Source organism: Oncorhynchus mykiss, chromosome 2, assembly GCF_057628025.1.
Source record: "Oncorhynchus mykiss isolate SJ-2025 chromosome 2, ASM5762802v1, whole genome shotgun sequence".
Classification (NCBI taxonomy): domain Eukaryota; kingdom Metazoa; phylum Chordata; class Actinopteri; order Salmoniformes; family Salmonidae; genus Oncorhynchus; species Oncorhynchus mykiss.
In genome coordinates, this window is record NC_143023.1 from 16854559 (window position 1) to 16870000 (window position 15442).

The window sequence follows — 15442 nt, forward strand, 5'->3', positions numbered from 1 at the left end:
ATCGTTGCAGTAGATTGCAACACCGCCCCCGTTGGCAATTCTATCTTGTCTGAAAATGTTGTAGTTTGGGATTAAATTTTCTGAATTTTTTAAGCCAGGACTCAGACACAGCTAGAACATCCGGGTTGGCAGAGTGTGCTAAAGCAGTGAATAAAACAAACTTAGGGAGGAGGCTTCTAATGTTAACATGCATGAAACCAAGGCTATTATGGTTACAGAAGTCATCAAAAGAGAGCGCCTGGGGAATAGGAGTGGAGCTAGGCACTGCAGGGCCTGGATTCACCTCTACATCGCCAGAGGAACAGAGGAGGAGTAGGATAAGGGTACGGCTAAAAGCAATAAGAATTGGTTGTCTAGAACATCTGGAACAGAAAGTAAAAGGAGGTTTCTGGGGGCGATAAAATAGCTTCAAGGTATAATGTACAGACAAAGGTATGGTAGGATGTGAATACAGTGGAGGTAAACCTAGGTATTGAGTGATGATGAGAGAGATATTGTCTCTAGAAACATTGAAACCAGGAGATGTCATCGCATGTGTGGGTGGTGGAACTAATAGGTTGGATAAGGTAAAGTGAGCAGGACTAGAGGCAGCAGGACAGTGAAATAAGCCAATAAACACTAACCAGAACAGCAATGGACAAGGTATATTGACATTAAGGAGAGGCATGCTTAGTCGAGTGATCAAAAGGGTCCAGTGAGTAGTGAGGTTGGGGTCACGGCGATTTAGACAGCTAGCCAGGCCATCGGTAGCAAGCTAGCATAGGATGGAGGTCTGTTATTAGCCACCTTGTGCGTTTCCGTCGGTAGGATTAGTGGGGTTCCGTGTGGTAGAGGGGATGAATCCAATTCGCAAAAAAAACTAACAATAGATATAGTTATAGAGGCCCAAGAAAAAATAAAATAAAAAAATAAATTGTCCGATAGGTCTATTCAGATAGCAGCCGATAAGACAGCTAACGGTTAGCGGACCGCAGATGGGCGTTCAGGTAACGTTGCGATAGAGGAGCCAGCCGGATAACTCCCTCGGGTAGATAACGTCGGTAGTCCAGTTGTGAAGGCCCGGTGGGGCTCCACGTTGGCAGTAAAACGGGTCCGGATATGTGATTGTTGCCCAGGAGTGACTGACGGAACTCTTCAGCTGGCTAGCTCCGGAATAATTGATGAATCGACGAAAGCCGATAGTCACACGGATAGCAGCTAGCTAGCTGCGAGATCCAGGTATAAATGTCCAGAGTTAGTGGTTGAAATCCGGGGACATGGAGAGAAAAATAGGTCCGGTATGTTCCGGTCCGAGCCGCGCCGTACAAAACTGGCGATAGATTTTCGAGCTAAAGGATAGCTGATGACCACAAACCGTGGTTAGCTGAATACTAACGATTAGCCAGTAAAGAAGCTAACTCGGTATATATAACGAGAAAGACATTACAGACAAAATACTTTACAATTTACATACATTTAAAAACATTAATATGTAGTAGGTACAGTTAGGCAAAAAAGTATTTAGTCAGCCACCAATTGTGCAAGTTCTCCCACTTAAAAAGATGAGAGAGGCCTGTAATTTTCATCATAGGTACACTTCAACAATGACAGACAAAAAGAGAGAAAAAAAATCCAGAAAATCACAGAAAAAAAATCCAGAAAATCACATTGTAGGATTTTTTATGAATTTATTTGCAAATTATGGTGGAAAATTAGTATTTGGTCAATAACAAAAGTTTATCTCAATACTTGGCAATGACATTCCAGTGTTTTACTTGCTATATTGTATTTACTTTGCCACCATGGCCTTTTTTTGCCTTTACCTCCCTTATCTCACCTCATTTGCTCACATCGTATATACACTTGTTTATACTGTATTATTGACTGTATGTTTGTTTTACTCCATGTGTAACTCTGTGTCGTTGTGTGTGTCGAATTGCTTTGCTTTATCTTGGCCAGGTCGCAATTGTAAATGAGAACTTGTTCTCAACTTGCCTACCTGGTTAAATAAAGGTGAAATATATATATATATATATATATATATATATATATATATATATATATATATATATATATATATATATATGTCGGGCCCCAGTAAGACGAGCTGTCACCATTGGCATCAGCTAATCGGGATCCTAATAAATCAAATGCAATAACAACTCATATAGTATTTTGATCACTATGAAGTGTATATAGTTTACAACAATGGTGTTATGCGATAACACTTCATATAGTCTTTAAAGTATTTGTTTGCCACATGCTCTTATGTACAGTGGGGCAAAAAAGTATTTAGTCAGCCACCAATTGTGCAAGTTCTCCCACTTAAAAAGATGAGAGAGGCCTGTAATTTTCATCATAGGTACACTTCAACTATGACAGACAAAATGAGAAAAAAAATCCAGAAAATCACATTGTAGGATTTTTAATGAATTTATTTGCAAATTATGGTGGAAAATAAGTATTTGGTCAATAACAAAAGTTGATCTCAATACTTTGTTATATACCCTCTGTAGGCAATGACAGAGGTCAAACGTTTTCTGTAAGTCTTCACTAGGTTTTCACACACTGTTGCTGGTATTTTGGCCCATTCCTCCATGCAGATCTCCTCTAGAGCAGTGATGTTTTGGGGCTGTTGCTGGGCAACACGGACTTTCAACTCCCTCCAAAGATTTTCTATGGGGTTGAGATCTGGAGACTGGCTAGGCCACTCCAGGATCTTGAAATGCTTCTTACGAAGCCACTCCTTCGTTGCCCGGGCGGTGTGTTTGGGATCATTGTCATGCTGAAAGACCCAGCCACGTTTCATCTTCAATGCCCTTGCTGATGGAAGGAGGTTTTCACTCAAAATCTCACGATACATGGCCCCATTCATTCTTTCCTTTACACGGATCAGTCGTCCTGGTCCCTTTGCAGAAAAACAGCCCCAAAGCATGATGTTTCTACCCCCATGCTTCACAGTAGGTATGGTGTTCTTTGGATGCAACTCAGCATTCTTTGTCCTCCAAACACGACGAGTTGAGTTTTTACCAAAAAGTTATATTTTGGTTTCATCTGACCATATGACATTCTCCCAATCTTCTTCTGGATCATCCAAATGCTCTCTAGCAAACTTCAGACGGGCCTGGACATGTACTGGCTTAAGCAGGGGGACACGTCTGGCACTGCAGGATTTGAGTCCCTGGCGGCGTAGTGTGGTAGGCTTTGTTACTTCATCTCTCTGCAGGTCATTCACTAGGTCCCCCGTGTGGTTCTGGGATTTTTGCTCACCGTTCTTGTGATCATTTTGACCCCACGGGGGGAGATCTTGGGTGGAGCCCCAGATCGATGGAGATTATCAGTGGTCTTGTATGTCTTCCATTTCCTAATAATTGCTCCCACAGTTGATTTCTTCAAACCAAGCTGCTTACCTATTGCATATTCAGTCTTCCCAGCCTGGTGCAGGTCTACAATTTTGTTTCTGGTGTCCTTTGACAGCTCTTTGGTCTTGGCCATAGTGGAGTTTGGATTGTGACTATTTGAGGTTGTGGACAGGTGTCTTTTATACTGATAACAAGTTCAAACAAGTGCCATTAATACAGGTAACGAGTGGAGGACAGAGGAGCCTCTTAAAGAAGAAGTTACAGGTCTGTGAGAGCCAGAAATCTTGCTTGTTTGTAGGTGACCAAATGCTTATTTTCCACCATAATTTGCAAATAAATTCATAAAAAATCCTACAATGTGATTTTCTGGATTTCTTTTCCTCATTTTGTCTGTCATAGTTGAAGTGTACCTATGATGAAAAATGCAGGCCTCTCTCATCTTTTTAAGTGGGAGAACTTGCACAATTGGTAGCTGACTAAATACTTTTTTGCCCCACTGTATGTGCATAACACTGAAAGTGTTCAGTCCCAAACACTGACTCTAGCTCCATTAATACATGGTTCTAACTTGTGTCCTTTGCTCATTGTGCCCACATGTAGACAGGTGTAGACAATCAAACGACCCCATACACCTCCAGAGGTAGTCAGACACATATTCTGTCTGAATATCGTACAAGTGTAGACAGATCTGGACAGAGAAACCATTTCAATCGTCATTATCCTGCCCTATAAAAGCATTGACAGGTGGCACCATTAACTGATTACATCAATATGTGTCTTACAATAAATACATAAATATTATTTTGAAAGAATAGCTGTGAAATAATTTGCATAAAGGAAGGGACCAGGAAGTGTAACAGCGTCCACACTAGCACGGTAATAATTTAACACTCAAAAGTGTGGACCCGTATAGACAGTGGCAGTGTTGATTTAACACTGGAGAATTTGCTGTGTAGTTCTAAGCTACTCATGACGTACCTTATGTTATTGTATTTATATATTGAAGTTGAGATATGTATTGTAGACAGGTTTAACTACATTATTTAATGCACATTTAGGCTACATATTATTAAGTGAACACACCACCTCAGACTTCAGTGCAGAGCTAACCTTTGACTGTGATCTGATTACAATCACATAGCCATCATGCAGTAGCTTTCCCAACTATTTATAAACACCATGCACACTCAGGCTCTCATAAAGAATGACTGATAAACTCTCTCACCCTTGAACACATCAACCTAGATAACTCCTGGTTGTTTGGGGCAGGACTATACCCTACCTACCATATCTACCAGAACCTCTCGAGAGATAACTACCTACCGAGGAGGAGACTGGAATCTGTGCCTGTCTCGCCCTCTACTGGTCAATTACAATCTATACTGTTCCTTCTCTCTCTCTTTTACATATTTTAACTGTTCCTTCTCCCCTCCACCTCTCTCTCACGGACTTCTCTCACACTCACACTCTCCCTCCCCCTCTCTCTCTCGCCCCCTCTATCTCTCCACCTCTCTCTCCCTCTCCCTCTCTCTCTCCCCCTCTATCTCTCCCTCCCCCTCTCTCCCCTTCTCTCTCTCCCTCTCTCTCTCCCCCTCTATCTCTCCCTCCCCCTCTCTCCCCTTCTCTCTCTCCCTCTCCCCTCTCTCTCTCCACCTCTATCTCGCCCTCTCTCCCTCTCCCTCTCCCCTCTATCTCTCCTTCTCTATCTCTCCCTCTCTCCCCCTCTCTCTCTCCCTCTCCCCTCTCTCTCCCCCTCTATCTCTCCCTCTCCTCTCTCCCTCTCCCCTCTATCTCTCCCCTCTATCTCTCCACCTCAATCTCTCCCTCTCTCCCTCTCCCTCTCCATCTCTCCCTCCCTCTCTCTCCCTCTCCCCTCTCTCTCCACCTCTATCTCTCCCTCTCTCCCTCTCCCCTCTCTCTCTCCCCCTCTATCTCTCCCTCCCCTCTCTCCCTCTACCCCTCCCCTCTCTCTCTCCCTCTCCCCTCTCTCTCCCCCTCTATCTCTCCTCTCCTCTCTCCCTCTCCCCTCTATCTCTCCACCTCAATCTCTCCCTCTCTCCCTCTCCCTCTCCATCTCTCCCTCCCCCTCTCTCCCTCTCCCCTCTATCTCTCCACCTCTATCTCTTCCTCTCTCCCTCTCCCTCTCCATCTCTCCCTCCCTCTCTCTCCCTCTCCCCTCTCTCTCCACCTCTATCTCTCCCTCTCTCCCTCTCCCCTCTGTCTCTCCCCCTCTATCTCTCCCTCCCCTCTCTCCCTCTACCCCTCCCCTCTCTCTCTCCCCCTCTATCTCTCCCTCCCCTCTCTCCCTCTCCCCTCTCTCTCCCCCTCTATCTCTCCCTCCCCTCTCTCCCTCTCCCCTCTATCTCTCCCTCTCCCTCTCTCCCTTTCCCTCTCCCTCTATCTCTCCCTCCCCCTCTCTCCCATTCTCTCTCTCCCTCTCCCCTCTCTCTCTCCACCTCTATCTCTCCCTCTCTCCCTCTCCCCTCTCTCTCTCTATCTCTCCCTCTCCCCTCTCTCTCTCCACCTCTATCTCTCCCTCTCCCTCTCCCCTCTCTCTCCCCCTCTATCTCTCCCTCCCCTCTCTCCCTCTCCCCTCTCTCTCTCCCCCTATCTCTCCCTCCCCTCTCTCCCTCTCCCCTCTCTCTCTCCCCCTCTATCTCTCCCTCCCCTCTCTCCCTCTCCCCTCTATCTCTCCCTCTCTCCCCCTCCCCTCTATCTCTCCCTCCCCTCTCTCCCTCCCTCTCTCCCTCTCCCCTCTATCTCTCCCTCCCCTCTCCCTCTCCCCTCTATCTCTCCTTCTCTATCTCTCCCTCTCTCCCCCTCTCTCTCCCTCTCCCCTCTCTCTCTCCCCCTCTATCTCTCCCTCTCCTCTCTCCCTCTCCCCTCTCTCTCCACCTCTATCTCTCCCTCTCCCTCTCTCCCTCTCCCTCTCCATCTCTCCCTCCCTCTCTCTCCCTCTCCCCTCTCTCTCTCCCCCTATATCTCTCCCTCCCCTCTCTCCCTCTCCCCTCTCTCTCCCCTCTATCTCTCCCTCCCCTCTCTCCCTCTCCCCTCTATCTCTCCCTCTCCCTCTCTCCCTTTCCCTCTCCCCTCTATCTCTCCCTCCCCCTCTCTCCCATTCTCTCTCTCCCTCTCCCCTCTCTCTCTCCACCTCTATCTCTCCCTCTCTCCCTCTCCCCTCTCTCTCTCTATCTCTCCCTCTCCCCTCTCTCTCTCCACCTCTATCTCTCCCTCTCCCCTCTCTCTCCCCCTCTATCTCTCCCTCCCCTCTCTCCCTCTCCCCTCTCTCTCTCCCCCTATCTCTCCCTCCCCTCTCTCCCTCTCCCCTCTCTCTCTCCCCCTCTATCTCTCCCTCCCCTCTCTCCCTCTCCCCTCTATCTCTCCCTCTCTCCCTCTATCTCTCCCTCCCTCTCTCCCTCTCTCCCTCTCCCCTCTATCTCTCCCTCCCCTCTCCCTCTCCCCTCTATCTCTCCCTCTCTCTCTTACACAAACACACACACACACAATAAATAATGAAAAACGTATTTGATGTATAATACTTTTTATTTTAACTTAAAAAGAGATTGGATCAAAAACAGACTCAATAAATAAGAAATAAATATCATTGTTGTAATAATTCATTCATAATTATAATTACTCTGACAGAGTCTGACAGAAACAGACCCTTTTTTGCTCTAAAAAAATTCTAAAATCAGTAACCCCTTTAAACCCTTCATCATTTCTCCCTATTAACAAAAATAATTGATAAATTAGTCAATAAATAAAAACTTGTTCAAATATTAAAACCTCTCAGAAAAGGTGCAGTCCCTCCCACCCACATTTATCCTAAAATCTAAGTAGAAATTGAAAATATGTTTGTGATTCTCCCCTTTCTTTATTTCTAATACAATATCCCCTAACGAAGATAATAATAATAATAACAATAATAATAATAATATTGTGTCATTTTTCAGTGATTTATCTAAAGTACTCTTCTTTTTGCATTTTTTTGTAATTTTCTAAATGTTACTCTTCTTAAACTAAATTATTTACAGGCCATAAGGATCTCTCTCCAAAGTTTCTCTAAATTACTCATTTTTGTCTCAATATTTTTTCCTGTTTTCCTTTTTTTATTACGAAATGGAGGCCTTCCTATTTGTATCATGTTATACACATGTAATAGCCATGTAATATGACATGTTATGGTCCAAAGAAGTGATATATCACCATTATTCATCATCTCATCAATGACTTTAGTAAGTACTTCCTGGGTCGTGTATGTGTGTGATCTTCACTGCCCTACACACTCCAGACAAACTCCTCAAACTCCTCAAACTCCTCAAACCATTTTCAAACTGAGTCCAGTTCAAAGGGTACGATTACTGACATATATGTATTTGAAAGTATGTCAGTGTTTGTGTGTGTGAGGACTATAATATGTACATTGGTCAATATCTGTGCCTTGGTCCTTTTAGAGTGCAATGCGTGTGTGTGTGTGTGTGTGTGTGTGTGTGTGTGTGTGTGTGTGTGTGTGTGTGTGTGTGTGTGTATGTGTGTGTGTGGTGTGTTTGTGTGTGTGGTGTATGTGTGCTGTTCCCCGTCGCTCAAAAGAAAGGTAGTAGGTCTGAGGGCGCAATGCACGCTGGGATTCCACCACGGCCGGAGTCTGAAAACTTCACCTGCAAGAGCGAAGGAAGGAAGAGTGAGAGGGAGGGAGAGAGAGAGAGAGAGAGAGAGAGAGTGAGTGAGTGAGAGAGAGAAAGAGGGAGGGAGGGGGATAGAGCGAGAGAGGGAGTGAGTGAGAGAGAGAGAGAGAGAGAGAGAGAGAGAGAGAGAGAGAGAGAGAGAGAGATAAAGAGAGAGAGAGAGAGAGAGTGAGTGAGAGAAAGAGGGAGGGAGGGGGATAGAGCGAGAGAGGGAGTGAGTGAGAGAGAGAGAGAGAGAGAGAGAGAGTGAGAGAGAGAGAGAGAGAGTGAGAGAGAGAGAGAGAGAGATAAAGAGAGAGAGAGAGAGAGAGAGAGATAAAGAGAGAGAGAGAGAGAGAGATAAAGAGAGAGAGAGAGAGAGAGAGAGAGAGTGAGAGAAAGAGGGAGTGAGGGTGATAGAGCGAGAGAGGGAGTGAGTGAGAGAGAGAGAGAGAGAGAGAGAGAGTGAGAGAGAGTGAGAGAGAGAGAGAGAGAGAGAGAGAACAGAGAGAGAGAGAGAGAGAGAGAGAGAGAGAGAGAGAGAGAGAGAGAGAGAGCTTGTTAGGACATGGATATAGTATTGTGGTTAACCTCTACTATAATCCTCTATATATCAGAGAACAAAGGAATAACAGTATAGAAACAATTCATCCCTCATGTGGATGTCATTTCCAACAAAAAAATCTATTACCAGAAACCATTTGCACAAAACAGTTTACCTCTACTATGTCTGCATCATTGGTTACTATAGTAAACCTCTGTGTTTTTCAACAGGGATAACGTCATGGTGCTTTTACACATAGACATACAGAGTGTCCAGGGCATGCAACTCAACACAGTGAAATATCCATGAATGTTGTTGTCGTCATTTGGGAGGCCTTTTGCCTTTTCTGTAATTGTATGTATGTCTGTGTGTTTGTGTGTGTGTGTGTCCGTGCACGCACACGTTGTACTTGTGTCTTAGATCACGGCAAGCAAAGGTTCCCAACATGCATCACTCTCTGGCAGTTGCAGTATAGAAATTCTGGGTAACAGTCTCCCTTAGTCCACAAGTAGCTTAGAATTCTGTGTGGTAGCTTCTCTGGTAAATGGTCTTTTAATGTTATTAGAAGATTATTCAGATAAACTGATCTAAGGTCAGTTTTGTGTTTTCTCCCATATGGTTAACGTTTTGATTTGAAGCAGGTTAGCTGATCCTAGATCTGGCTCTATGGGTAACCTCTACTCATACCAAGAGACAATTTTTTTCCCCATGTATATTAATTCTCCCAGAATTCCTATAGTTTAGGTCTGTTCTCCAATCGGCAAGAGGCTATGTTTAGCACCATCACAACAACTACAAACCATTACCTCAAAGCACCGGCCAGGGGGGTGAGAGAAGGGGAGAGAGAAAGGAAGCAAGAGAGAGAAAGATGGGAGGGGAGAAAAGGAGAGGAGTGATAGAGAGATATAAAACAGGAGGGGGAAATAGACTGGTAGAAAATAAGGGGAAATAGACTCGTAGAAAAGAAGGGGAAATAGACACCAATCAGAAAGTCAGGCCAGTCCACAATCTTACCAATCAGAAGCCAAGGACACACAGCCTACCAATCAGAATCCAGATCAGCAGAGTTTAGTGTCATCAGAGGTCCACAGTCCAGTGCTGCATCTGAATAGTCTGAAGTAACTTCCTCTCCCTCCCTGTCTCTTTCCTCTCTACGCTCATCTGCTCATGTTCCACCATATTGTTTTCACCTATTACTTGGTTTCAGTGCAGATGAAGGAAATGCGACCGGGTGATGAAGGCTCTTTAAACTATGAGATGGACTTGGACTTATCCTAGGAATGTGTGCTGTTTATTGGGAGTTATTTACAATTAATTGCTTACAAAGGGGTTACCCACCTCATCTCATATGCATACGTATATACTGTACTCTATATCATCGACTGTATCCTTATGTAATACATGTATCACTAGCCACTTTAAACTATGCCACTTTGTTTACATACCCTACATTACTCATCTCATATGTATATACTGTACTGGATACCATCTACTGCATCTTGCCTATGCTGCTCTTTACCATCACTCATTCATATATCCTTATGTACATATTCTTTATCCCCTTACACTGTGTACAAGACAGTAGTTTTGGAATTGTTAGTTAGATTACTTGTTATTACTGCATTGTCGGAACTAGAAGCACAAGCATTTCGCTACACTCGCATTAACATCTGCTAACCATGTGTCTGTGACAAATAAAATTTGATTTGATTTGATTTATATCCACATAGGTTATGATCAGCACCAAATGCAGATGGCTGGGCTAGACTGGACTGAGCTGGGCTGGACTAGACTGGGCTGGACTGGACTGAGCTGGGCTGGACTAGGCTGGGCTGGACTAGGCTGGGCTGGACTAGGCTGGGCTGGACTGGACTGAGCTGGGCTAGCCTAGGCTGGGCTGGACTAGGCTGGGCTGGACTGGACTAGACTGGGATAGTTCTAGGCTAGACTGGGATAGTTTATGGCGTAAATCTGTACTTTAAACCCAACAACACATGAAGGAGCCCCATTACCTGTTACCCCATTACACACTGAATGGCCTGGTTAGAGACTGTAGGAAAACATTCAGAAACCTACTGTAACCACACAGTTAACATTAGACACACACACACACACACACACACACACACAGCCCCCTTGCCCACCTCAGTCTAGCCCAAATATACAGTAGCACTATAATGATAATGACACCAAACAGAACACTACAGAAACTGATCAAAAACTAAACTGCAGAAAAACAACGACCATTAATACAGTTTTTATCCAAATATCCAATACAATTATCCATCAGTCAATGCGGATATTCAATCGAATCAATTGATACTTAATTTATCAGATCCCAGTTATTGACAGTTATTGATCAGTATGTGCACAGGTCAATACAAAAGAAAGTCACAATGCACCAAACACAGTCTGTGGTCACCACGGCAACAGGGCATGCAGGTCAGTGCATGGCCGGTTGCTCGGGGCGACGGAACAAACAAAAAAATCGCCAAGGGCAACCAGCACAGGCAATCCACCTCCACAGCAACCCAGACACAGGCCAACCAATCAACTTACAACACGTGAGAGGAAGGGGGGTCGGGGCTTTATCGGTCGCTAGGTAACCATAGTGATGGGATCCCCGCGAATTATGATTGGACGGGAGGATCTCAGGTGAGGTATGTTGTTGTTTCAGGAAAAGATTAAAAAACATCAGAAAATAAAAATAAATAAAAAATATAAAGTTGGATAACAATATTTCAATAATGAAGTTTTAATTTGGCTACAAAATCTCTAAATGATTAAACTACCTACAAAGCATTTTTTGTTATTTCATGTGTTTAATATTCTTTACCACATATGCACTGCTTATTTAAGATCCCGCCCACTCTCGTCATATAGCCCTTTCACCAATCAGCATTTTAGAAAGATGTGACTGACAGCAACTTGCATAAACTCCATTGTCATTCTTTCCTGTTTCCTCCCCAAACTCAAATATCCCTCCTCCTTCCCATCACTTCTCTCTTACACGCCTCCCCGACCTCACTCCTACCCTTCTCTCTCCTCTCTCCTACCCTCCTCTCTCCTGCCTCCTACCCTGCTCTCTCCTACCCTCCTCACTCCTGCCTCCTACCCTCCTCTCTCCTGCCTCCTACCCTCCTCTCTCCTCCCTCCTCCCCTCCTCTCTCCTCCCCACCCCTCTCCTGCCTCCTACACTCCTCTCTTCTACCCTCCTCTCTCTCATACTCCTCTCTCCTACCCTCCTCTCTTCAACCCTCCTCTCTCCTACCTTCTCTTCTACCCTCCAGTCTCCTCCCTCATTCCCTTCTTCCCTTTTATTGCCTCCCATTCCTCCATCCCTCAATCCACACATTCTTTCTCCTCCCTCTCTCTTTCCCAGCCCCTATCCCTTCTCACCTCTCTCCTCTCTCCTTCAGTAGGGGCGGTTGGCGTCTTTAGGTCGTTTCAGCTGCACCTTGAGTCTCTTCATGCCGATCTGGAACCCATTCATAGCCTGGATGGCAGTCTGGGCACTGGATGGGTTGTCAAAACTCACAAAACCTGGGGAGGGAGGGAGGAACGAGAGAGGAAGAGGGAACGGAGGGAGGAACGAGAGAGGAAGAGGGAACGGAGGGAGGAACAAGAGAGGAAGAGGGAACGGAGGGAGGAACGAGAGAGGAAGAGGGAACGGAGGGAGGAACGAGAGAGGAAGAGGGAACGGAGGGAGGAACGAGAGAGGAAGAGGGAACGGAGGGAGGAACGAGAGAGGAAGAGGGAACGGAGGGAGGAACGAGAGAGGAAGAGGGAACGGAGGGAGGAACGAGAGAGGAAGAGGGAACGGAGGGAGGAACGAGAGAGGAAGAGGGAACGGAGGGAGGAACGAGAGAGGAAGAGGAAACAGAGAGAGAAACATTCTGAAATGTAATATAACATGTATAATCACATTGCTTCGTTGCGACAGACAGAGATACAGTCATACAGTATGCTACCAGCAACTGTGAGTTATGATCATCATGTATCATAGCAACAGGTGGAATTGCAATTCTCTCTTATCTCCCTCCATTTCTCCTCCGTTCCTCCTTTCTTTCCTTTTCTCCTGGATACTCACTATTCACCCATCCCTGCCTCTCTCCTATGTCTCCCCCTCCAATCCCTCTCTCTCTGTCTTACCGAAGCACTTGCTCTGGTTGGTGGCGCGGTCTACAAAGACTTTAGCTGAGATGACGTTTCCAAAGGGCAGAAACATCTGGAGCATCTCACTGTCACTGAACTCCTGAGGCAGGTGGTAGATAAAGATATTACAACCCTCCGGCCCTAGGGGAGGAACACACACACGTTAGGGTCTGCGACGGAGAGACACACTCACACAAATATTCATGAGGATCTGTGATTCACACGCACACTAATCTGAGACACACACACACACACACAACAGGTGCTGTCTGAGAGACAGGAAGTGACATCACCTTCTCGCTGCTGCTGTTGCTGGGGCTGCTGGTGTTGCTGGGCAACCAGGGTAGGTTGCTGTGGAAAATGCTGGCCGACCAATCCATAGGCAGCAGGGTACGCCGCTGTGATGAGAGAGAGAGTGACATCAGATGATGAAACACTGGTTGGAGGTCCAAGACACCCCTAACCACAGATCTAGGATCAGATTACCCTACATGCCCTCAATGGCAGAGATGGTAGGGAGGAAGACACCTCTGACCCTGTACCACAGGGATCATCAACTAGATTCACCTCTGACCTTGTACCCCAGGGATCATCAACTAGATTCACCTCTGACCCTGTACCACAGGGATCATCAACTAGATTCACCTCTGACCCTGTACCACAGGGATCATCAACTAGATTCACCTCTGACCCTGTACCACAGGGATCATCAACTAGATTCACCTCTGACCTTGTACCCCAGGGATCATCAACTAGATTCACCTCTGACCTTGTACCACAGAGATCATCAACTAGATTCACCTCTGACCCTGTACCACAGGGATCATCAACTAGATTCACCTCTGACCCTGTACCACGGGGATCATCAACTAGATTCACCTCTGACCCTGTACCACAGGGATCATCAACTAGATTCACCTCTGACCCTGTACCACAGGGATCATCAACTAGATTCACCTCTGACCCTGTACCACAGGGATCATCAACTAGATTCACCTCTGACCCTGTACCACGGGGATCATCAACTAGATTCACCTCTGACCCTGTACCACAGGGATCATCAACTAGATTCACCTCTGACCCTGTACCACAGGGATCACCAACTAGATTCACCTCTGACCCTGTACCACAGGGATCATCAACTAGATTCACCTCTGACCCTGTACCACAGGGATCACCAACTAGATTCACCTCTGACCCTGTACCACAGGGATCACCAACTAGATTCAGCTGCGGGCTGATTTTTGTCTTGAGTCGATGGTCAGGGGGCCGGAACATAATTAAAAGTCATTTGTAGACTCTAAATTGACCACAAGAATCCCAATATAACGTTTGACTAAAACATAATAATTTCAAACCTTGCTTACATTTGTATAACATCACATACTATGCATTGGAAATCATGTTGGAAAAAATATCCAAAATGAAAATCACTTGCTGGTGTTTTTGGTCTTTTACCAGTTAATTACTGTCCTACTCTGAGAGCATTGAGGACTCCATTCTTACAATGCAAAATTAACCCAGTCACTATAAGTGTCACAGGAGCTGGTAATGTGTGTGACTGTGGCCCACCTGTGTAGTGCTGCATGCCTGCATACGCCTGCTGGAGAGGATCTAGAGATAATGCTGGACTCTGGGCTGCAGGGAGAGAGGGAAGCAGGGAAGGAGGGAGAGAGGGAGGCAGGGAGGGAGGGAGAGAGGGAGGGAGGCAGGGAGGGAGAGAGGGAGTGAGGGAGAGAGGGAGGGAGGCAGGGAGAGAGGGAAGGAAGCAGGGAGGGAGGGAGGGAGGGAGGCAGGGAGGGAGGGAGAGAGGGAGGGAGGCAGGGAGGGAGGGAGGGTGGCAGGGAGAGAGGGAAGGAAGCAGGGAGGGAGAGAGGCAGGGAGGGAGGCAGGGAGGGAGGGAGAGAGAGAGAAAGGGAGAGAGGGAGAGAGAGAGAGAGAGGAAGGGAGATGAGTAGTGAGGGAGGGAGGGAGGGAGGGAGGGAGGGAGGGAGGGAGGGAGGGAGGGAGGGAGGGAGGGAGGGAGTAGCAGAGCGGAGGGAGTGAGTGGCAGAGCAGAGAGTGAATATAGGGAACACATGGAGATATCAGTATTTCTGTGGTAAATATTCTATCTTTGGTAATTCAGCTCGTACCTTGGTACGCATGAATGCCATTGGTGTATAGTGCTTCTGATGCTTGCTGTCCATTGGTTGGTGGACTGTAACCATTGACTCCTAGAGGTGGAGGTAGTGATGGCACGGGCGTGGCTGAGATGGTTGGAGGGGTATTCGTACCTGCAAACCGGGAGGACCAATCACAGTGGAGGAGATATTGTGATTGACAGCTACTAGACTCTATAGTGTATAAGAAAGAGAAAAAGGCAGAGCATAAATGCAGGGGAGACGCAATGATTGGTTAGTGGGGCAAAGGGAGTTAAGGGAAGGGTGCATCTCATTGTAAAGTGGCTTCCTCCTCTTGTCTACCTTCCTCAATCTGAATTGATGTTAAAAAAAAGTGGTGAAAGGTAATTCCCAGCTTTCAGATGAGAGAGAAGCGATTAGTGTAGACTAAAAGATGCTGATTAGACGAGGAGAAGAAGCCACTTTACATTATTGAGATGCACTCACAAGCAGATGAACTTAGAAACCAATGAAGAGAAGTAAATGTACATCAAATAGACAGACTTGATCTGCATAGCATTGTAAACATAAGATCAATCCATGTTATTACTAACATACAGTATCCATAAGCATCTG

The 15442-nt window shown here is 46.0% G+C and overlaps 1 protein-coding gene across 4 annotated transcripts in view; it reads right to left on the bottom strand.

Moving 5' to 3' along the window:
- Positions 1 to 6865: 6865 nt before the first annotated feature.
- Positions 6866 to 15442, bottom strand: part of LOC110519442 (CUGBP Elav-like family member 3) — a 66882-nt gene continuing 58305 nt past the window's right edge. For 2 of the 4 annotated variants that reach the window (XM_036939888.2, XM_036939905.2), the window contains exons 9-14: positions 14840 to 15040; positions 14277 to 14342; positions 12998 to 13102; positions 12702 to 12845; positions 11949 to 12092; positions 6866 to 7999 (exon numbers count right to left, since the gene is read on the bottom strand). In XM_036939888.2, the coding sequence (XP_036795783.1) occupies positions 11965 to 12092; positions 12702 to 12845; positions 12998 to 13102; positions 14277 to 14342; positions 14840 to 15040 (644 nt within the window). In that variant the 3' untranslated portion in view covers positions 6866 to 7999; positions 11949 to 11964. Of the gene's footprint in view, positions 8000 to 11108; positions 12093 to 12701; positions 12846 to 12997; positions 13103 to 14276; positions 14343 to 14839; positions 15041 to 15442 lie in introns of all 4 variants that reach the window. The other 2 variants (XR_016490838.1, XM_036939920.2) reach the window with 2 other exon arrangements.